At 43.6% G+C, this 23,109-nt stretch overlaps 1 protein-coding gene and 1 non-coding gene across 2 annotated transcripts in view; one reads left to right on the top strand and one right to left on the bottom strand.

Moving 5' to 3' along the window:
• CD28 (CD28 molecule) overlaps positions 1–19,479 on the bottom strand; it is a 48,948-nt gene extending 29,469 nt beyond the window's left edge. Inside the window, exon 1 of the mRNA XM_038749574.1 lies at positions 19,410–19,479. Coding sequence (XP_038605502.1) covers positions 19,410–19,464 — 55 coding nt within the window. The 5' untranslated portion in view covers positions 19,465–19,479. The remainder of the gene's footprint in view (positions 1–19,409) is intronic.
• A 3,274-nt stretch (positions 19,480–22,753) lies between these two features.
• Positions 22,754–22,892, top strand: LOC119931115. The gene has a single exon (XR_005451976.1). It is a non-coding gene; the product is annotated as a small nucleolar RNA SNORA7 (small nucleolar RNA).
• The last annotated feature ends 217 nt before the right edge of the window (positions 22,893–23,109 follow it).

Below are 23,109 nucleotides of genomic sequence, written 5' to 3'. Positions count from 1 at the left end.
AGGAAAAAGAGTGCTTTAATATTAGGAGGAGAAAAAGAAAAGAAGGAAGAGGAGGATAAGGAGGAGAAGAGGGAGGGGCAGAGGGAGGAATAACATTTATTGAGCACTCATTGGGTGCAATACACTGTACTAAGCACTTGGATAGCACAAAACAAATAAGTGTTACATCCCCTGCCCACAAGGAGCCTAGTCTCTAATAATGGGGAAGACAAGTATAAAAATAATTTCCAAACAATTAAAATAAAAATTGAATGTACAAGTGAATATACACACACACATAAATGCTGAGGTTGACCAGAAATAAGTTCCTTAGTGCTAGAGATAGCTAATAGGTTTGTACAATTTAGGGTACTAGGTTACTTAAACAGCAGCGAGTATGTAAAAGTGCACTTGGAGACTGTGAGGGCTATAATAATAATAATGATAGCATTTATTAAGCACTTACTGTGTGCAAAGCACTGTTCTAAGCACTGGGGAGGTTACAAGGTGATCTGTTGTCCCATGGGGGGCTCACAGTCTTCATCCCCATTTTACAGATGAGGGAACTGAGGCCCAGAGAAGTGAAGTGACTTGCCCCAAGTCACATAGGTGGCAATTGGCAGAGCCAGGATTTGAACCCATGACCTCTGACTCCAGAGCCCGTGTTCTTTCCACTGAGCCACGCTGCTGTGTTTGAGAGGCTCCCTCCCACCACGTGGGTCAAAAGTAGGTTCTGTTGGATGGAAAGAACTGCCACCTTCATGACTCTCCCATCTAATGAAAAGCAGCATGGCCTAGTGAAAAGAGCGTGGAAGTCAGAGGACATGGGCTCTAATCCCAGCTCAGCCATTTGTCTGCTGCGTGACCTTGGTTAAGTCATTTCTCTTCTCTGGGCCTTAGTTTTCTCACCTGTAAAATGGGTGTTCAATAGCTGTTGCCCTTTCTTCTGAGACTGTGAGCCCCATGTGGACAAGGACTGTGTCCACTCCTATTGTCTTATATCTACCCCAAAGCTTAGTACAGTGCTTGGCACACAGTAAGCATTCAATACCAACATTTAATGTGGGACATCTGATCACTGACCTCTGGCTAGCAATACCCCTGCAGAACATTTCAGGCGGTCGCATAAAATAATTGTGTTCTTGTGGTAGAGTCTATTACAGTAATGTTTATTTTCAAACCCAAGATAACCATCAAAAGCATTCTAAATGCTTTGATGAAAGGAAGTTAAACAATAAAGAAAAGTTTGTTATTTTGTTTTTTTATAAGCTCTCCATTTCCTTTATTAGAAAAATAGAAAGGCAACCACAATGCCCGGCTGCAGCTTCTGTTTTCAGCCCCTTATCATCAGAGGTTTTGCCTTCAAGCCAGGCCTTAGACACAAAAACACCGCCTGGGTGCATCCAATTGCCTCTAAGGAGGTTTTGTAAATTCAAGGAGAAGGTATTGATTCAGTTTTCCTAGAAATTCTGAGTTCATTAATTTGGAGATAATTTCCCCCAACTTTTTTTTTCCATACAAGTCCTCCAGATAGAGTTGTTCTTGATTTGAGAGCTTAATCAAGAAACTTCAATTTGTATTACAGACCCATAAGGACTTGCTCGTGGGATTCTTTCTTCTAGTTCTTCACTTCCCTGAGTAAGCCCTCTTTTCCCTGACTCCCTCTCCCTTCTGCATCATCTATGCACTTAAATCTGTACCCTTTGGGCATTTGGTATTTACCCCCCCAACTCAGCCCCACAGCACTTAAATACATATCTGTAAATTAGTTATAGTATTGTCTCTCTCCCCCTTAAAGCTGTAAGCTCATTGTAAGCAGGGAACATGTCTACCAACTGTTGTATTGCACTCTCCCTAGCTCTTAGTGCAGTGCTCTGCCCCCATTAAGTACTCAATACATACCCCTGATTAACTTACTGATTGCCATGAGCAGACAATATGGAACGAATGCTTAAATCAGCACTCAGATATGCTGATTAAATGTGTTCATTTACTTTGACCCCTCTGGTTGTAAATATTTTCTATTCTTGTCTCCATCACTGAAATGTAAACTCTCTGTAGAAAGAGATCATGTCAATTCCTTATTCTGCACTTCTCGAGTGTTTAGTACAGTTCATTGCACCAAGCGAGCACTAGAGAAATACTATCAGTCAATAATTGTATTCATTGAGTACTTACTGTGTGCAGAGCACTGTACTAAGCGCTTGGGCGAGTACAACACAGCAATATAATAGATGCATTCCCTGTCCATCCCACTACTACTTTACTACTACTACTTCTTCTACTACTACTACTATTAGTCATCTCTACGGGTTTACTGCACTTTTCCCTTTAGGTCCATCCAAAACCTCACCCATACTGAAGTGTGCATTGCCCCTTCCTAATGTCAGGACCGAGGAAGATGAAAAGAAACAGACCGTGGCAAAATATAATGGTAATTTGTGGATTTGTTTTTGTTTGTTTTGTATCCTTGGGAATTGAAGACCCCAGCAGAACATTCAAATTTGTATCACCTATATAAAGTTAAACCCCTCTGCCCTACCTCCTTCCCCTCCCCACAGCACTTGTATATGTTTGTACAGATTTATTACTCTATTTTACTTGTACATATTTACTACTCTATGTCTTTTGTTAATGATGTGCATATAGCTATAATTCTATTTATTCTGACAGTTTTGACACCTGTCTACAGGTTTTGTTTCATTGTCTGTCTCCCCCTCCTAGACTGTGAGCCCGTTGTTGGGTAGAGACCATCTCTATATGTTGCCAACTTGTACTTCCCAAGCGCTTAGTACAGTGCTCTGCACCCAGTAAGCACTCAATAAATACAATTGAATGAATGAATGAATGAATGAATGAAATGCTAAGATTGGTCTTGTAGTTGCCATAGAAGTCACTGTTACCCCGGCCGCTGATTGATTGGATCTTGTGGTTGCTATGCAAGTCACGGTCTCCCTGAGTGCTTAATGGTTGGTACATCAGAGGATATCCTGTTTTCAGTAGTTGATTTTCAGTAGTGGTGATGGATAGCACTGAGCCATTCACACTCCCTCACCCAATCCCTGGTTAGCCAGCAGCAAGCACTATAAGATGGATGGTTTTAGCCATGGAGTAGTAGCATATGTCAGCGCGGCCTTTCAGCAGAAGACCCTGTTATGTTCTCAGGCAGCTGTTGAAGCATTGTTGAGTGAGATCAGAGACAAGAAGTATGGGAATACAGGTACCAAAAGAGAGGTTAAATAAACTGAGAGACCAATATAAGTTGGAAGATTGGAGGGACCACAGAAATGTCGGTGGATTTACTGAAAAGAAGGGAATAGTCAGGTGAGAATTACAGGAGGAGGGGAAACAAATACAGACAGTAAGAGAGTAGAGGAAAAGTAAGGCAGCTAATTCTGCCCGACGTGCCAATGGGGCTGGAGAAGACAATGACTAAAGCCACCCATTTTCTTACCTACTCCAGAGAGGGAAAAATAAAGAGAGCAGAATCACATAATTGTGCTAGTAGATGTCTTGACTGACTCAGGCAAGTAGAAAGCTGCCTTGAGGGCTGTATTACATTGAAAAATACAGATTATTTCTTAAAACTGTGCATAGTTAACATTATATAATTTTTCTGAATTTCACCAGGATTTGAAATGGAGTAAAAATTTTTGTTAAGCATCGTGTATCGTCCTAGAGAAATTATGTTTGTAGATCCTTGCACACTGTACTGCATAGCAGTGGAGGATAATGCGCTTTATCAATAAAAATGAACAAATCACGGTCCACTATACCACTCTATTGTACTTTCCCAAGAGCTTAAAACAGTGCTGTACCTACAGTCAACGCTCAATAAATTTCACTGACTGATTAACTGTTCTGCTGGAACACTAAAGAAAAATTTCCTCCAAGCCCTTAGACTGTGAGATTGAAAAACAAGTCCCAGCACAGAACGAAGTCTTTATTAAGGTGGAAGTGTTTTTAAGCATTCGTGAGCCAGAAAAGGGAGAGAGGTGGCCTCCCCTCCTCATAGCATGAGGATCACTACTCATATAGAGATAGTTTTGAGTCACTGAAGACATCACTACTGTGATGCCGTGAACCAAAACCTCTGTCTCAATTCCCAGCAAACTAAGGTGACGTTAAATTGGACCAAAAGCCCTGACAAAGCGTTTACATGCCTCCCCCGGCTTGGCCCTTATTTCCTCTTCTCCCACTCCCTTTGGTGTCACCCTTGCACTGTGATATATACCCTTTATTCACCCCTCCCTCAGCCCCACAGCATTTATGTATATATCCATAAGTTTTGATTTATATTAATGTCTTTCTCCCCCTCTAGATTGTAAGCTTGTTTTGGGCAGGAAACATATCTACCAACTCTGCTGTACTGTACTATCCCAAGAGCTTAATGCAGTGCTCTGCACAGAGTAAGTCAATCATCCAGTCAGTCAATTTTATTTATTGAGCGCTTAGTGTTTGCAGAACACTGTACTAAGCGATTGAGAGTACAATATAACAATAGAACAGACACATTCCCTGCCCACAACAAGCTTACAGTCTAAAGGGGGAGACAGACATTAATATAAATAAATCAAATTACAGCTATGTACATGAGCAGCAGCGTGGCTCAGTGGAAAGAGCACAGACTTTGGAGTCAGAGGTCATGGGTTCAAATCCTGGCTCCGCCAATTGTCAGCTGTGTGACTTTGGGCAAGTCACTTAACTTCTCTGTGCCTCAGTACCTCATCTGTAAAATGGGGCTTAAGACTGTGAGTCCCCCATGGGGCAACCTGATCACCTTGTAACCTCCCCAGCGCTTAGAACAGTGCTTTGCACATAGTAAGCACTTAATAAATGGCATCATTATTATTATTATTATTATTATTATGAGCATTGTGGGGCTGGGAGGAGGAATGAGTAAAGAGAGCAAGTCAATCAATCAATCAATCATATTTATTGAGCGCTTACTATGTGCAGAGCACTGTACTAAGTGCTTGGGAAGTACAAGTTGGCAACATATAGAGACGGTCCCTACCCAACAGTGGGCTCACAGTCTAGAAGGGGGAGACAGAGAACAAAATAAAACATATTAACAAAATAAAATAAATAGAATAGATATGTACAAGTAAAGTAAATAAATAAATAGAGTAATAGATATGTACAAACATACATACATATATACAGGTGCTGTGGGGAAGGGAAGGAGGTAAGGCGGGAGAATGGAGAGGGGGATGAGGGGGAGAGGAAGGAGGGGGTTCAGTCTGGGAAGGCCTCCTAAGTCGAGGCAAAAGAGAAGGGAGTGGGAGAAGAGGAAAGGACAGCTTAAGGAAGCCCTCTTGGAAGAGATGTGCTTTCAATAAGCACTCAAAAATATGATTGAATGATTGATTGATAGAGTGGAGAGCAGATTTCCCCAAGTTCAAGCTGAAGCAGGTCCAGAGATAGCACTGGGATGGTTGGCAAGCACATGTCTTCCCAAAGGGGACATGGAGGTAAATTGGATTTGTCCCCAAGAGTTGAGTTAATTCAGGCTCTTCCCCACCACTCTCACTCCCCAGTTCCCCCACACCGCGTTCTGGGATTTGGCTTCCGGCCCCTGGAGGTGCCAGATTTTCCTCCTGAACTTGACTGGGGGAAGGTGGGGAGAAGCAGCGTGGCTCAGTGGAAAGATCACGGGCTTTGGAGTCAGAGGTCATGGGTTCGAATCCCTACTCCGCCACATGTCTGCTGTGTGATCTTGGGCAAGTCACTTAACTTCTCTGGGCCTCAGTTACCTCATCTGTAAAATGGGGATTAAGACTGTGAGCCCCACGTGGGACAACCTGATCACCCTGTATCCTCCCCAGCGCTTAGAACAGTGCTTTGCACATAGTAAGCGCTTAATAAATGCCAATTATTATTATTATTATTATTATTCTTAGCTTTGAGGGGGAGGAGTGTCGAAGGGGTGTGGCATCCTAAGAGTGTGGCTTCTTGGGAATGTGGCTTCCAGGTGCAGACACTCCCTTCCACCTTTGGCCTCCAGATAGCCCTAGCTAGTCCAACTAGCCTTGGGAGAGCCTCTGAGCCCAGAGAAACTGAGAGGATGCTTTGGCTTATCCTAGAGCTTCTGCTAGGCTCTTGGTCTGGGGTGTGGGGAGACCCCAGCTGAGATACAGTGTGGCTCAGTGGAAAGAGCACGGTCTTTGGAGTCAGAGGTCATGGGTTCAAATCCCAGCTCCGCCACATGTCTGCTGTGTGACCTTGGGCAAGTCACTTAACTTCTCTGAGCCTCAGTTACCTAATCTGTAAAAATGGGGATTAAGCCTGTGAGCCCCACGTGGGACAACTTGATCACATTGTATCCCGAACAGTGCTTTGCACGTAGTAGGCGCTTAACAAGTATATGAGCCCACTGTTGGGTAGGGACTGTCTCTATATGTTGCCAATTTGTACTTCCCAAGTGCTTAGTACAGTGCTCTGCACATAGTAAGCGCTCAATAAATACGATTGATGATGATGATGAAGTACCATCTTTATTATTATTATTATGAGAGAAGCCACAAATTCCCATCCACTGCCCATAAAGTCCTGACCAGGTTCATTCAATTCATTCATTCATTTAATTGTATTTTTTGAGCACTTACTGCATGCAAAGCACTGTACTAAGTGCTTGGGAGAGTACAATATAACAATGAACAGACACATTCCCTGCCTATAGTGAGCTTACAATCTAGAAGATCATTATTGTTATCGTTAATAATAATAGTAATAATAACAATAATGATGATAGTATGTGTAAAGCATTTACTGTGTACCAGGCACTGTACTAACTGCTGGAGTAGATGCCAGCAAATCGTGTTGGACACAGTCCATGTCCCATGTGGGACTGACACGCTTAATCCCCATTTTACAGATGAGGCAACTGTGGCACAGAGAAGTGAAGTAACTTGCCCGAGGTCCCACAGAGGACGAGTGGTGGAACTAGGATTAGAACCCATGACCTTCTGACTCCCGGGTCTGTGCTCTATCCACTAGGCCATACTGCTTCCTGGCAGAGTGTTATCTAAGTTTGGGTATCCCTGTTCACCCAGAGAGTCCCCAGAGTCCAACAAGAGTCATCCCACTGGTTCTGAGTCCAGGACAGAGAGCCAAAGTCTTCCAGGAAGGGGTCAGAAGGGAAGCCACCATCTTGGCCCAAAACCTGGCCCTCATCTGGCCCCAAGAGGTTGGGTGGACTAGCTAGTCGGTCAGTCAGTTGTATTGATTAAGCACTTAATAATAATAATAATAATAATAATAATGGCATTTATTAAGCACTTACTATGTGCAAATCTATTCTATTTATTTATTTATTTTATTTTGCTAGTATGTTTGGTTTTGTTCTCTGTCTCCCCCTTATAGGCTGTGAGCCCACTGTTGGGTAGGGACTGTCTCTATATGTTGCCAGTTTGTAAAAAAAAAAAAAAAAAAAAAAAAAATGATAGCATTTATTAAGCGCTTACTATGTGCAAAGCACTGTTCTAAGCGCTAGGGGAGGTTACAAGGTGATCAGGTTGTCCCACAGGGGGCTCACAGTCTTAATCCCCATTTTACAGATGAGGGAACTGAGGCCCAGAGAAGTGAAGTGACTTGCCCAAAGTCACACAGCGGACAAGTGGAGGAGCCGGGATTTGAACCCATGACCTCTGGCTCCAAAGCCTGTTCTCTTCCCACTGAGCCACACTGCTTCTTTGTACTTCCCAAGCGCTTAGTACAGTGCTGTGCACATAGTAAGCGCTCAATAAATACGATTGATGATGATGATGCAAAGCACTGTTCTAAGTGCAAGGGAGGTTACAAGCTGATCAGGTTGTCCCCCAGGGGGCTCACAGTCTTCATCCCCATTTTACAGTGGAGGTAACTGAGGCCCAGAGAAGTGAAGTGACTTGCCCAAGGTCACACAGCTGACAATTGGCAGAGCGGGGATTTGAACCCATGACCTCTGACTCCAAAGCCCGGGCTCTTGCCACTGAGCCACGCTGCTTCTCTGCGTGGGCACTTACTGTGTGCAGAGCACTGTACTGAGTGCTTGGGAGAGTACAGTAGAACAATAAACAGACACATCCCCTGCTCACAACAAGCTCACTGTCTAGAGGGGGGAACTGCTCTAAAGGCAATCCCAGTGAGGCAACAGCCTTCCTGTCTCCTCCCTCATTTCCTCATGGAGCTGGTGCCGCTTTCTGAAAAACTCGGGAAGATTTCTCAGGCTTAGAAGTTGCACCCAATGCAACGTACAGGGCTCTCTTGGTCCTCTTGGCTGCATTGTCCATTCTAATAATTCCCCCTTTTAGACTGTGAGCCCACTGCTGGGTAAGGACTGTCTCTATATGTTGCCAACTTGTACTTCCCAAGCGCTTAGTACAGTGCTCTGCACATAGTAAGCGCTCAATAAATATGATTGATTGATTGATTGATTGATTTTAGACTGTGAGTCCACTGCTGGGTAGGGACTATCTCTATATGTTGCCAACTTGTACTTCCCAAGCGCTTAGTACAGTGCTCTGCACACAGTAAGCACTCAATAAATACGATTGATGATGATGATGATGATGATGATAATAATGATGGCATTTTTAAGCCATTACTATGTGCAAAGCACTGTTCTAAGCGCTGGGGAGGTTACAAGGTGATCAGGTTGGCCCATGGGGGGTTCACAGTCTTCATCCCCATTTTACAGATGAGGTAACTGAGGCACAGAGAAGTTAAGTGACTTGCCCGAAGTCACACAGCTGACAATTGGCAGAGCTGGGATTTGAACCCATGACCTTTGACCCCAAAGCCCGTGCTCTTTCCACTGAGCCACGCTGCTTCTCTAATTGGTACCTCTCTGGGAGATAGCACGAGGTTCTGATCCTAGCTTGGGTTCTTAATCCTCACTCAGTCATTTGTCTGCTGTGTGACTTTGGGTGAGTCATTTCACTTCTCTGTACCTCAGTTACCTCATCTGTAAAATGGGGATGAAGACTGTGAGTCCTATGTGGGACACAGGCTGTGCCAAACCGGATTAGCTTGTATTTATCCCAGCACTTAGTACAGTGGCTGGCCCATAGTAAATCCTTAACAAATACCATTATAAAGTGAAAGAAGCAAAGATTTGCTCTCATCCCCTACTGCTCCTCTGAATTACGCTGCTGACACTGCATTCCTGAGGGCAGAACCTCAGAGATGGCATTCAATCTATTAACTAACCGGTGGTATTATTGAGCACTTGCTTCATGGAGAGGAGTGTACTAAACACCTGGGGTGATACAATAGAGAAGGTAGATATGATCCCTGCCCTCGAGGGAGCTTACAGTCCAGGTCAGGGGATCGAATTCTTCAATATTTTCTGTGCGGCAAGTCCCAGAAGATACACACATTTTTGCTCTTTCTCACCAGCCAAGCCGCAAAATGGAAAGCACCGTCACTGGAGGGTGCCCTGTTTATTTCCGGCGACAGAAGGTGGGCCTTTCGTAAGCGATTTGCCAAAGACAAGAAGAAACACATCAATTCCTCCCATCCTCTCTAACACAGGGGATTCAAGTCTGAAGTGGAGAGCCATGATCTTTTGAGCTCTAAGGGTACATATCATTGCCCCAGGAAATGCGGAGTGCTGAGTTTCTTACATTCTGGTTCTATAAAGGGCTCTGAATCGAAGAGGAGGTCCATACCAGCTGTGGAGATTTAAACTGGCTACCTAGCACTCCAAATTGTGTATTTCTGGGAAATACTGGCAAATGTCTAAAAGAAGCACCCATTGAAATTCCCAAATTTCCCCACTTTAACAAAAGGTTGCTAGACTTTTGCTCATGAAGGCCCGAAACCATTACCCTCCCCGATTCTACTGCTTGCTGGCACCTGAATCTGCTCTCAGGACCCCATTGCAACTGTAATTTGGCAGCAAAAAAAGGTGGGTTCCGTCAGATCCCTTGAACTCTTTCAACCTTGTGAAACATCACAACTGCTACTGCATATTTTCGTTTTTGTTACTGCTTTCTAGTGCTTTTGCATTTTCTGCTTGTGTTCTGTCCCAAAAGCTATTTCCTCGTAAGTTTTGATCCGAAAGTAGTTTTCTGAGCATCCATTATAGTGTAGACAAAGAAGAAGAAATGCAAATTTCTGGTTTGGGCCTTAAGGTTTTCACTTCACCAAAGCTCCTTGGAGGTAGGGACCGTGTCTGCCAACTCCATTGTACTGAACTTTCCCGAGCACTAAGAACAGTGCTTTGCACACAGTAAGTGCTCACTGAAAACCACTGATTGATTCAACCAAGGTGGTCCTATTAAGGAGCAATCATCGTGACCAACAGGCCCAGAGTGCAAAGCACTGAACCACACCTTTATGGATGTACAATAGAAGTAAAAGCTACGGGCTCTACCTTACTCTGGTCTCCTTCTGGCACTGGAGAGGACCTCCTGGTTGTCTAAGCCCGGCTTCGATCTTCCGATGGAGTGTAAGTTCCTTACAGAAAGGAACGGTGACTTGTGCTTCTGCCATATTTTCCCAAGAGCTTATGACAGTGTACTGCACCCAGGGGATACTCAGTTAAAATCATTTTTACTGCCACTGCAGCAGCTCTTAGTTAACCCAGAGACAGACCTAGAAGGATGCCCAGATGACAAGGACAACACGGAGAGAAGGAACAACAGCCGCCCTGCTAAACTCACTGGTCACGCTTCCTTCCTCCTCTTTCACACAGCTGTTCTGGAACCCCTGAGGGCAGTCTCCACCTGGGCCCCCACCAGAGTCAAAGGACAGCCCTCACAGCGATGCCTGTGTCCTGGTGCAGGAAATGGACTGGAAGGTCTCTCCAAGATAAACATTTTCCCTCTGTGTCTCCTATGCACTTAGATCTGTACCACTTGATAATAATAATAATATTTGTTAAGTGCTTACTATGTGTCAAGCACTGTTCTAAGCGCTGGGGTAGATACAAACTGATCAGGTTGGACACAGTCCCTGTCATTCATTCATTCATTCAATCGAATTTATTGAGTGCTTACTCTGTGCAGAGCACTGTACTAAGCGCTTGGGAAGTACAAGTTGGCAACATATAGAGATGGTCCCTACCCAACAGCGGGCTCACAGTCTAGAAGGGGGAGACAGACAACAAAACAAAACATGTTAACAAAATAAAATAAATAGAATCAATATGTACAAATAAAATAAATAATAGAGTAATAAATACGTACAAACATATATACATATATACAGGTGCTGTGGGGAGGGGAAGGAGGTAAGGTGAGGGGGTGGGGGGGGGAGGTAGGACGGGGCTCAGTCTGGGAAGGTCGCCTGGAGGAGGTGACGTCTCAGTAGGGCTTTGAAGTGCCACATAGGGCTCACATTCTTAATCTCTATTTTACAGGTGAGATAACTGAGGCACAGAGAAGTTAAGTGACTGGCCCAAGGTCACACAGCAGACAAATGGTGGAGCTGAGATTAGAACCCAGATCTTTCTGATTTGTAACATTCACCTCACCCTCAACCCTTATGTACATATCTTTACACTCAACCCTCTCCCTGGTCTCACTGTGGCCAGGAAACGTGTATACCAACTCTGTTATATTGTAGACTCCCAAGTGCTTAGTACAGTGTTCTGCACACAGTAAGCCCTCAATAAATATGATTTATTGATTGATTGCAACATGAAGTAGAGGCCCAAGAGGATTGGTCTCTTGGTTTGTTGGGGTAACAAGCATTGTAACGGTAAAAACTGTGGTATACGTTAAGCACTTACAAATTGCCAAGCATTATACTAAGCACTGTTGTAGATATGAGATAATCAGGTCAGACATAGCCCCTGTCCTATGTTCACAGTAATCAAAATGTGCTGCCTTCCATCTACAACCTTCACAAGAAGAGCAAAGCATGACTGATGGAGCCAAATCAGACCAATGATATTTCACTGAACACTTTATTAATGAAAAAGCAGGACACAGAGAATATTCAGTTCACTGTAACTCTGTGTAGCAGAGAAGTTGCCATGTGCTCCTATACTCAAAAGCCTTATTCCCAAAAGAATAAGGGCCTTAAATAATAGCAGTTCTCAGCTGCAAGCTCTTTGGGAGCAGGAAATGTGTCTATTGTTGTATTGTACTCTCCCAAGAGCTTAGGACAGTGCTCTGCACACAGTAAGTGCTCAATAAATACAGTCGAATGAATGAATTCTAAACGAGAGCATTTGCATTTCCACAATGTGGATAGACCTGTCTTTTTGGCTCCACTGTTCATGCAATTCGCATTTCACCATTTCAAATATAAAGAATGAATAGGTAAAGATAGAGAACAAACTCAATGTGAAAACCCTGTAGCAAGGGGACACCTGTGAAGAGCTTGGCTATATCAGAAAAGTCCTTTTAGAAAGTGAGTTTCGATGATTATGCCCATGAAGGTAGCCAACATCACCTTGGGCTCCGGGAGCTGCTATCATCCGGGCTATCTAATGAAAATGGTAGTCAACAAGGAGCTACTCAGTATGTTATAAACCCACTCCTTGATGCTCCTTGCCCACAGTAAAAAATGTAGCACTTAAATCCCCATGCCAAGGCCTGCCAATTAATTCAAGAGCCATGCCTGAATGCCATTGTCCGGGAAATTCAGAGAGATGCACCCCACAGCCAATCAAAAGTGGATATTTCATTAAGGGCCCACATTTTCTGTACAATTCTGTGGTAGAGTTTGGAGTCAAACCAACTCTGAGAAAAAAGAGCTCGTTACAGCTCCTGAAAAGTTTTTATCTAGGATGTGTGAGCAAAAACGTCATCCTGACCACTGTCAATTCTTAACCTTCCTGCTACTTTCTCATTTTTATATCACACCCTGAGACAAAATAGTCATATGCTAACATGCAATACTTAGTAAATGAATAAACATCTGCACCTCTACACAAACAGAATGAAGAGTGGCATGATCAATCTTCAAGCGTATGAACTCTCCCTCTTGCGAAAACAAAATTATTTCCTCATTGAATTGAAAACTATGGAGTCAATTAAAAATTGAGGCTTACGATCAAAATTACGTAAAATTCACTCTAACCTAGTTAATAAATGACCATTTGCTTCTCACATGAGAAGCAGCAGAGCCTAGTGGAAAGAGACCCGACCTGGGGGTCGTTCGACAGGTTCTAATCCCCGGCTCCGCCACTTGTCTGCTGTGTGACTTTGGGCAAGTCACTTAACTCCTCTGGCTTCAGTTCTCTCATCAATCAGTGGTATTTATTTAATGCTTACTGTATACAGAGCAGTATACTCAGCATTTGGGAGAGTATAGTACAAGAAGGTTGGTCGACACTCGTCCTGCCCAAAACGATCTTATGGTCTCATCAGTAAAATGGAGATCATCATCATCATCATCAATCGTATTTATTGAGCGCTCACTATGTGCAGAGCACTGTACTAAGTGCTTGGGAAGTACAAATTGGCAACATATAGAGACAGTCCCTACCCAACAGTGGGCTCACAGTCTAAAAGGGGGAGACAGAGAACAAAACCAAACATACTAACAAAATAAAAGAAATAGAATAGATATGTACAAATAAAATAAATAAATAAATAAATAAATAGAGTAATAAATATGTACAAACATATATACATATATACAGGTGCTGTGGGGAAGGGAAGGAGGTAAGATGGGGGGATGGAGAGGGGGACGAGGGGGAGAGGAAGGAAGGGGCTCAGTCTGGGAAGGCCTCCTGGAGGAGGTGAGCTCTCAGCAGGGCCTTGAAGGGAGGAAGAGAGCTAGCTTGGCGGATGGGCAGAGGGAGGGCATTCCAGGCCCGGGGGATGACGTGGGCCGGGGGTCGATGGCGGGACAGGCGAGAACTAGGTACGGTGAGGAGATTAGCGGTGGAGGAGCGGAGGGTGCGGGCTGGGCTGGAGAAGGAGAGAAGGGAGGTGAGGTAGGAAGGGGCGAGGTGATGGACAGCCTTGAAGCCCAGGGTGAAGAGTTTCTGCCTGAGAGATTAAATCCTACTTCCTCTGATTTAGACTTGTGTCTACACCAGTGCTTAATATGGTGCTTGGCACTTAGTAAGCGCTTAACGAGTACCATAATAAAAGGAAACTCTCTGAGGGCAGGGACCATGTGGATGAAACCCAAATCTACATCTCCAGCCCTGATCCCTCTCCCTCTCTGCAGTCTTGCATTCCCTCCTGCCTTCAAGATATCGCTACTTGGATGTCCTCCCATCACCTCGAGCTTAACATGTCCAAAATGGAGCTCCTTATTTTCCCAACCAAACCCTGCCTTCTCTGTGACTTTCCCATCACTGTAGATGGCACCACCATCCTTCCTGTCTCACAAACCCATAACCTTGGCATTACCCTAGACTCTTCTCTTTCATTCAGCCCACATATTCAATCTGTCATGAAATCCTGTCCGTTCCACTTTCATGACGTCACTAAAATCCTCCATCTTCTTCATCCAAACTGCTACCATGTTAATGCAATCATTTATCCAATTTCACCCTGATTATTCATTTGTTCATTCAATTGTATTTATTGAGTGCTTACTGTGTGTAGAGCACTGTACTAAGCGCTTGGGAAATACAAGTCAGCAACATATAGAGACGGTCCCTACCCAACAACGGGCTCATGGTCTAGAAGGGGGAGACAGACAACAAAACAAAACATGTAGACAGGTGTCAAAATCACTAGAACAAATAGAATTAAAGCTATATGCACATCATTAACAAAATAAATAGAATACTAAATATGTACAAGTAAAATAGAGTAATAAATCTGTACAAATATATACAGGTGCTGTGGGGAGGGGAAGGAGGTAGGGCGGAGGGGATGGAGAGGAGGAGAGGAAAAAGGGGGCTCAGTCTGGGAAGGCCTCCTGGAGTAGGTGAGCTCTCAGTAGGGCTTTGATTACTGTATCAGTCTCCTTGCTGACGTCCCAGCCGCCTGTCTCTCCCCATTCCAGTCCATACTTCACTCTGCTGCCCAGATCATCTTTCTACAGAAGCGTTCAGGACGAAATTTCTCCACTCCTTAAGAAACTCCAGGGGTTGTCCATCCACCTCCACATCAAACAAAAACTCCTAACCATTTGCTTTAAAGCACTAAAACAACTTTACCCCTCCTACCTCACCCCGCTAATCTCCTACTACGACCCAGCCTGCACACTTTACTCCTCATCTATCTCACCACCGACCCCTCGCCCACATCCTGCCTCTGGCCGGAAAGGCCCTCCCTCCTCAAATCTGACCAAAATCTGACTGACTGACTGAAAATTACTCTCGCCCACTTCAAAGCCTTATTGAAGGCACATCTCCTCCGAGAGGCCTTCCCTTACCAAATCCCTCCTCTCCTCTTCTCCTTCTCCTCTCTGAGCCACCTGACTTGCTCCCTTTATTCTTCCCCCCTCCCAGCCCACAGCACTCATGTACATATCCATATCCATATCTTAATTTATTTATGTATATTAATGTCTGTCTCCCCCTCTAGGATGTAAGCTTGCTTGTGGCAGGGAATGTGTCTGTTCATTGTTGTAGTGTACTCTCCGAAGCGCTTAGTACACTGCTCTGCACACAGCAAGCACTCAGTAAATACAATAGAATGAATGAAGGAATACTACTTTTGTTATGCTCTGAACAAAGTAAGAATGCAATAAAGTGATTGGTTGACATTTGTTGATAATCCAACATTTTCCATTAGACAAGTTAAATGTTAGTATAAGGTATGTGATAATAATAATAATGGTGGTATTTGTTAAGTGTTTACTATAAACACTTAGTACAGTGCTCTGCGCACAGTAAGCGCTCAATAAATACAATTGAAAGAATATGCCAAGCACTGTTCTAAACAATGGGATAGATACAAGGTAATCAGGGTGCCCCACGTGGGGCTCACAGTCATAATCCCCATTTTACAGATGAGGTAACTGAGGCACAGAGAAGTTAAGTGACTTGCCCAAAGTCACACAGCTGATGAGTGGCAGAGCTGGGATTAGAACTCATGACCTCTGAATCCCAAGTCCATGCTAAAGAGTGTAGCTCAGAGCACAGTCAGTTCTACTCTAACGTAGGAGGTACATTCCTGATGAACCCCATATAAAGGAAAACTCGTGGCTCAGTGGAAAGAGCACGGGCTTTGGAGTCAGAGGTCATGGGTTCAAACCCCAGCTGGGTGACTTTGGGAAAGTCACTTAACTTCTCTGTGCCTTGTAACCTCGTGGGACAACCTCATCACCTTGTAACCTCCCCAGCGCTTAGAACAGTGCTCTGCACATAGTAATCACTTAATAAATGCCATTATTATTATTATTATTATGCCTTGACCAACACCATGCACATGCACATAACCAACATCACAATCACATTCTATCCAGAAAAACATTGTGGGAAAAACATTCCTTAAAATTAATAGCACTTATTAAGCTTTCACTGTATGCAGGACATTGTACTAAGTGCGGGGAGATAATACCCAGTTGGGAATTCGACACAGTGCCTGTTCCTCTGGGCTCACAGCATTCTATCTAAGATGCAGAGTAAAAACACATGTTTTGAAAAAACTGGGTCAGTCACTCTATCGTATTTATGGAGCGCTTACTCTGTGCAGAACACTGTACTAAGCACAGGAGAGAATACAATATAACAATATAACAGATACATTCCCTGCCCACAACATGTTTACAGTCTACTATGTGGATTTTATCACTGAGAAAAATATCAGATTTAAAAAAATTCCATCTATAGATAGTCCAAGATCTATGGAGAAATGAAATATATTATGCATGCGGTTAATATCCAATTGTAGTAATATTTATTCATTCATTCATTTATTGAGTGCTTACTGTGTGCAGAGCACTGTACTAAGCGCTTGGGAAGTCCAAGTTGGCAACATATAGCGACGGTCCCTACCCAACAGTGGGCTCACAGTCTAGAAGGGGGAGAAGACAACAAAACAAAACATATTAATAAAATAAAATAAATAGAATAAATATGTACAAATAAAATAAATAGAGTAATAAATACATACAAACATATATGCATATATACAGGTGCTGTGGGGAGGGGAAGGAGGTAAGGCAGGGGGGATGGGGAGGGGGAGATGAAGGAGGGGGCTCAGTGTGGGAAGGCCTCCTGGAGGAGGTGAGCTCTCAGTAGGGCTTTGAAGGGAGGAAGAGAGCTAGCTTGGCGGATGGGCAGAGGGAGGGCATTCCAGGCCCGGGGGATGACGTGGGCCGGGGGTCGACGGCGGAACAGGCGAGAACGAGGCATGGTGAGGAGATTAGAAGCAGAGGAGCAGAGGGTGCGGGCTGGGCTGTAGAAGGAGAGAAGGGAGATGAGGTAGGAGGGGGCGAGGTGATGGACAGCCTTGAAGCCGAGGGTGAGGAGTTACTGATTGAAAACCAGTAGTTTTTAATGAGCTCTTACTATGTTCAGAGCACTGTGCTAAATGCTTAGAAGGGTACAACAAAGTTAGCCGATACGATCTCTACCCTCGAGGAGTTACAACCTAGCCAGCCAAATTGGGCGACAAGTTTAGTTTACCCCGTATGTATGTGAAATGGGGAGTTAAAAATAAATTCACCTATAGTTTACAGCATTCATTGATGAATGATACTGAGATAAAAATTATTTCTAGCTGCCCTTGGGAGAGAGGAGAAAGGCAGTCAGCGCAGATAATATTCATCAATAATCCATAGAGGGTGACCTTGTATTTGAAGATGACGCTCCTGAATGAATTTTTATTCATGTGTGCAAGTGTGACTGAAAGGCCAATGAAGAATAAAACAACCAATGATTCATGGAAGACTTTGAACTACTGGAATAGAATGAATCCTTCTGTCAGTCTGTGTTTAACTTATCGATGCAATTTTTTTCTCTTAGTCTTCATTGCAAAACCTGTTCTGCTCACCGATTCTTTTTTGGTTATATTACCCTTCTGCTTTAAAAACCCATTCTGTTCCTAAATTCCATCACCAAATTTTCATGTTTGGCTAGTTATTGAGAATATCCGCATTACAGAAATTTGGTTTTGATTTTATGAGAAGATGAATTATTAAACAATAAGGCATAACTTTTAGCTCTGAACTTCTGTAAACTCCTTAAAGGCAGGGATTGTGTTCACCAACTCTCTTGAGCTCTTCCAATCATTTATTACAGTGCTTTGCACACACTGTTTAATAAATGTCATCATTTGATTAAAAAAATGGATAAGATAGAATATCTAATCATTTGAGCATAAAAAAGTCTTCTAAAATGTCTATTTCCCAGTTTCTCCAAAGCAACTTCTTAAGACTGCCATTTCAGGAAAGGAAGAAAAAAAGCAAGTTCAGTTTCTCCAAATGTATTCACCGTCAATGTGGGCTTTCTTTTCCACCCATGACTACCCTTTCTCTTCTAAAAAAAAATCAGAAATAAAGTTAATTTTGTACCCTTAACCCTGCAGTTGAAGACTACGAGTTCTTGAAATTGGAAGAGTTCAATTATTCAGTCCATCAATCAGTGATATTAACCGAGCGTTACTGTGAGCAGAGGACTGTACTAAGCTCTTGGGAGAGTACAGTACAATAGATTTGGCAGACACAATCCCTGCCCTCATAGAGTTTACAATCTAGGCTCCAAAATCATTCTGTTGACCCAACCTCCAAGTTTTATCGCTGGCAACATCTCTCAATTTCAGAAGATTCACCTAAGGACAGCTTCAGGGATTAAGTCCACTAGCTTAACTTTCCTAGCACCCAAATTTGCACCTCTGATCTTTGCACAATTAAATGAATTATTGCAGTCATGATCCACATGCAAGCTGGAAAAGTGCAACAAGTCCAAGAAAATTGTGAGTGAAGATGTGACCCGCAAATCCCCATCAGAGAGGGCACGTGGAGGAAAAAAGCTGCTTAAGGAATTTGGCCTTTTAATTTCAAGTAAAAATGAACGGCCAATTAAATACCATCTGAACTTCAGCAGAATTTCTATTGAGTGTTATCAAACCTACAGTAAGGCAATACAAGTTTTTCATCATTGAAGGGTAATTTAGGAAGTTTTGCTTGAGAAAGTAGCTTTAAAGTAAGATGAAACCATGACCATGTTTACATGGACCATCTAATCTTTATCTTTCAAGACATTTTCAGGATTGCTTAGGCTTACACCAAATCAAGTTTGATAGCTGACCCACACTGGCCACCTTCTGGAATTTTCCTATAACTGTCTTTTTAGTTTCAAATTTATGGTGTTCCCAACCACCCGGGTCTCCATACAAGCAGAAAAATTCCTTTGGCAAAGAGAAAATAAAAAAAGTAAAAGAACAAAATGGAAACAGCAATCACTGGGTGAACGAGGTTGAAAAATTGGTCGTGTTCTAAGTTGATTGCATTCTTTAACGATCTTATTGAAACGCAAATGCAGTCCGATTCCTAAATCCTTTTATAAAAATGAATTGAGGCTGGTAGCAAAACCCTGAAAAAGGAAGAGACAGAGAGAGAAAACCAAAATGATCTACCTGTTACTTGAACCAACGGGAAGAAGCCAAGTGTGAACAGCATCTTGACAATCATTGTGGTGGTGGACTTGGATGCGGTCCTTCCTTAACCGGAGAGATCTGAAGGCAGGACAGCAAGTTAGACTTTCTTGGCTCAGTCATTCACGATCTAACTTACCCTCGTCAGAGCACACGCTATACGAAGCACTAAAACCACACGCTTTGTGACGGTGATATTCAAACAGGAAGTTAGATTGTTTTGATGACTTCAGCTTTTTCTATTCTTTTAAAGGTGCCTTTTCTGGTTAGAGGGGTTCCATGACTATCTGGAATCTTTTACTTCTGACCCTGGGGACCCGTGATGCATAACGCTACCTTGTACGCTGAGCCATTGCCCGGATAAGCCGTCGATCAATCGGTGGTATTAATTGAGCAACTTCTAAGTTCCAGGTGCTTTACTACATGCCTGGAGAAGTATGACAATCACAAGGCATGTGTCCCCTGTCCTCGAGGAGCTCACCATTGAATTGGTGAGATGGAGAAATTTTCTTTACAGAGAGGAGAAGAGATGAAACAGGAAATGGTGTTGTCTATCTCCCCCTTCTAGACTGTGAGCCCATTGTTGGGTAGGGACCGTCTCTTTATGTTGCCAACTTGTACTTCCCAAGCGCTTAGTACAGTGCTCTGCACACAGTAAGTGCTCAATAAATATGATTGAATGAATGAATGAATGAAAACCCAACGGGATGAAATAGCTGAAAAAATAATTGCTTGAACAAATAAATACGTTAGATTTGGGGTGATGCAACTGAAAGGTTGTGGAATAATCAGAGAAGACTTCCTGAAGGTGGTGGGGTATTAGGAGGACTTCAAAGATTGGGAAAAAGACAGTTTAGTGAATTTAGGGGGGAAGGGAATTCCAGACTGTGGAACCAGCAGTTACAGGAATGACTCATCCGTTCCCACCTCTTCAATTACCATCTCTACGCAGACGATTCCCAAATCTACTTCTCCAGCCCTGATCTCTCTCCTTCCCTCAAGTCTCACATTTCCTCCTGCTTTCAGGATATCTCTACTTGGATATCCCACTGATGCCTCAAACTTAACATGGTCAAAACAGAACACCTCATCTGCCTACTCAAATCTTATCACCCCCCTGGCTTTCCAATCACTGTAGACAACACCACTATCCTTCTTTTCTCACAGGCCCATAATCTTGGTGTTCTCCTGGATTCATCTCTCTTATTCAGCCCTTATTCAGCCTCTCATTCTTATTCAACGCCAAAAAATTATGTTGGTTTTACCTTTAAAAACATCACTAAAATCTGCCCTTTCCTCTCTATCCAAACTGCTACTATGCTGATACAAGCATTTATCATATCCCACTTTGATTACTGCATCATCCTCCTTATCTCCCTGTCTCCTGCCTCTCTCCACTCCAGTCCATACTTCACTTTGCTACCCAAATCATTTTCTAAAAAAACATTCAGTCCACCTCTCCCCACTCCTCAATAACCTCCGATGGTTACCCATCCAGCTCCACATCAACAGAAACTCCTTGCCATTAGCTTTGAAGCACTCAATCAGCTCACCCTTCATAACAGCTGATTTTAAGTGCTGATTATGTGTCAGAAACTGTACTAAACATTGGGATAGATATAAAATAATCTGATTGGACAAAATCCTTGTCCACATAAGGCTCAGAGAAGCAGCGTGGCTCAGTGGAAAGAGCATGGGCTTTGGAGTCAGAGGTCATGGGTTCAAATCCCAGCTCCGCCAATTGTCAGCTGTGTGACTTTGGGCAAATCACTTAACTTCTCTGTGCCTCAGTTACCTCACCTGTAAAATGGGGGTTAAGACTGTGAGCCCCACATGGGACAACCTGATCTCCTTGAGCTTAGAACAGTGCTTTGCACATAGTAAGCGCTTAATAAATGCCATTATTATTATTATTAATCCCCAATTTACAGATGAGGTAACTGAGGCACAGAGAATCAATCAATCAATCAATGGTATTTATTGAGCACTTACTATGTGAAGAGCACTGTACTAAGTGCTTTAAAAAGTGCAATACAATGGAATTAGCAGAGACATTCCCTGCCCTTAATGAGTTTACTGTCTAGAGAAGTTGAGTGACTCAACTTGCCCAAGGTCACACAGAACACAAGTAGCAAAACCAAGATTACAACGTAAGTCCTCTGACTCCGAGGCCTAAGCTCTTTCCACTAGGCCATGCTGCTTCTCAAGATGATTTCCTGTGATAACCCAGGGCACACACATTGCTCTTCTCAAGCCAACCTACTCACTGTACCTCGATGTCTTCTAGATCACAAGCATCATCATCATCAATCATATTTATTGAGCGCTTACTATGTGCAGAGCACTGTACTAAGCGCTTGGGAAGTACAAATTGGCAATGTATAGAGACAGTCCCTACCCAACAGTGGGCTCACAGTCTAAAAGGGGGAGACAGAGAACAAAACCAAACATACTAACAAAATAAAATAAATAGAATAGATATGTACAAGTAAAATAAATAAATAAATAAATAAATAGCGTAATAAATATGTACAAACATATATACATATATACAGGTGCTGTGGGGAAGGGAAAGAGGTAAGATGAGGGGGAATGGAGAGAGGGACGAGGGGGAGAGGAAGGGAGGGGCTCAGTCTGGGAAGGCCTCCTGGAGGAGGTGAGCTCTCAGTAGGGCCTTGAAGGGAGGAAGAGAGCTAGCTCAGCGGATGGGCAGAGGGAAGGCATTCCAGGCCCGGGGGATGACGTGGGCCAGGGTCGATGGCGGGACAGGCGAGAATGAGGTACGGTGAGGAGATTAACAGCGGAGGAGCGGAGGGTGTGGGCTGGGCTGTAGAAGGAGAAAAGGGAGGTGAGGTAGGAGGGGGCAAGGTGATGGACAGCCTTGAAGCCCAGGGTGAGGAGTTTCTGCCTGATGCACAGATTGATTGGTAGCCACTGGAGATTTTTGAGGAGGGGAGTAATATGCCCAGAGCGTTTCTGGACAAAGATAATCCGGGCAGCAGCATGAAGTATGGATTGAAGTGGCGAGAGACACGAGGATGAGAGATCAGAGAGAAGGCTGGTGCAGTAGTCCAGACGGAATAGGATGAGAGCCTGAATGAGCAGGGTAGTGGTAAGGATGGAGAGGAAAGAGCGGATCTTGGCAATGTTGCGGAGCTGAGACTGGCAGGTTTTGGTGACGGCTTGGATGTGACACAATCAATCCCTTGCCCACGTCCTACCTCTGATCTGGAACTCTGGCCAGTTGAAGAGAGCCGAGACAGTGAGAAGCCAGAAATAGCACTGTGATTACAGTTTCCTATATAATCACAGTGATATATGCATACCCCCTCTCAGTGTTGCGCCTGGAGAGTTTCCAGTACTCTACCAGTCTCGGCTATGGAAGGAATAGTCAAGCAGAGGCTTTACCCAATCCATTCCTAGCTTGGGCAGTGGCTAGCGGGTGGAAGGCAATCTGCTACAAGTCAAAGCTCCCCCATGCTGGGCAGCAGCAGCACTGAACCTTGGGGAAGTCACTTAACTTCTCTGTGCCTCAGTTCCCCAAAATGTGGATTAAGACTGTGAGCCCTAGGTGGAACAGGGACTGTGTCCAACTGGATTATCTTGTGGATACCCCAGTGCTTAGTACAATGCCTGGCACATAGTAAACACTTAACAAATACCATTAAAAAAAGAGAGAGGA

The sequence above is a fragment of the Tachyglossus aculeatus genome, chromosome 7 (assembly GCF_015852505.1).
Source record: "Tachyglossus aculeatus isolate mTacAcu1 chromosome 7, mTacAcu1.pri, whole genome shotgun sequence".
Lineage (NCBI taxonomy): Eukaryota > Metazoa > Chordata > Mammalia > Monotremata > Tachyglossidae > Tachyglossus > Tachyglossus aculeatus.
The sequence above is the reverse complement of the archived record's forward strand: the minus strand, read 5'-3'. Positions and strand labels throughout refer to the sequence as shown.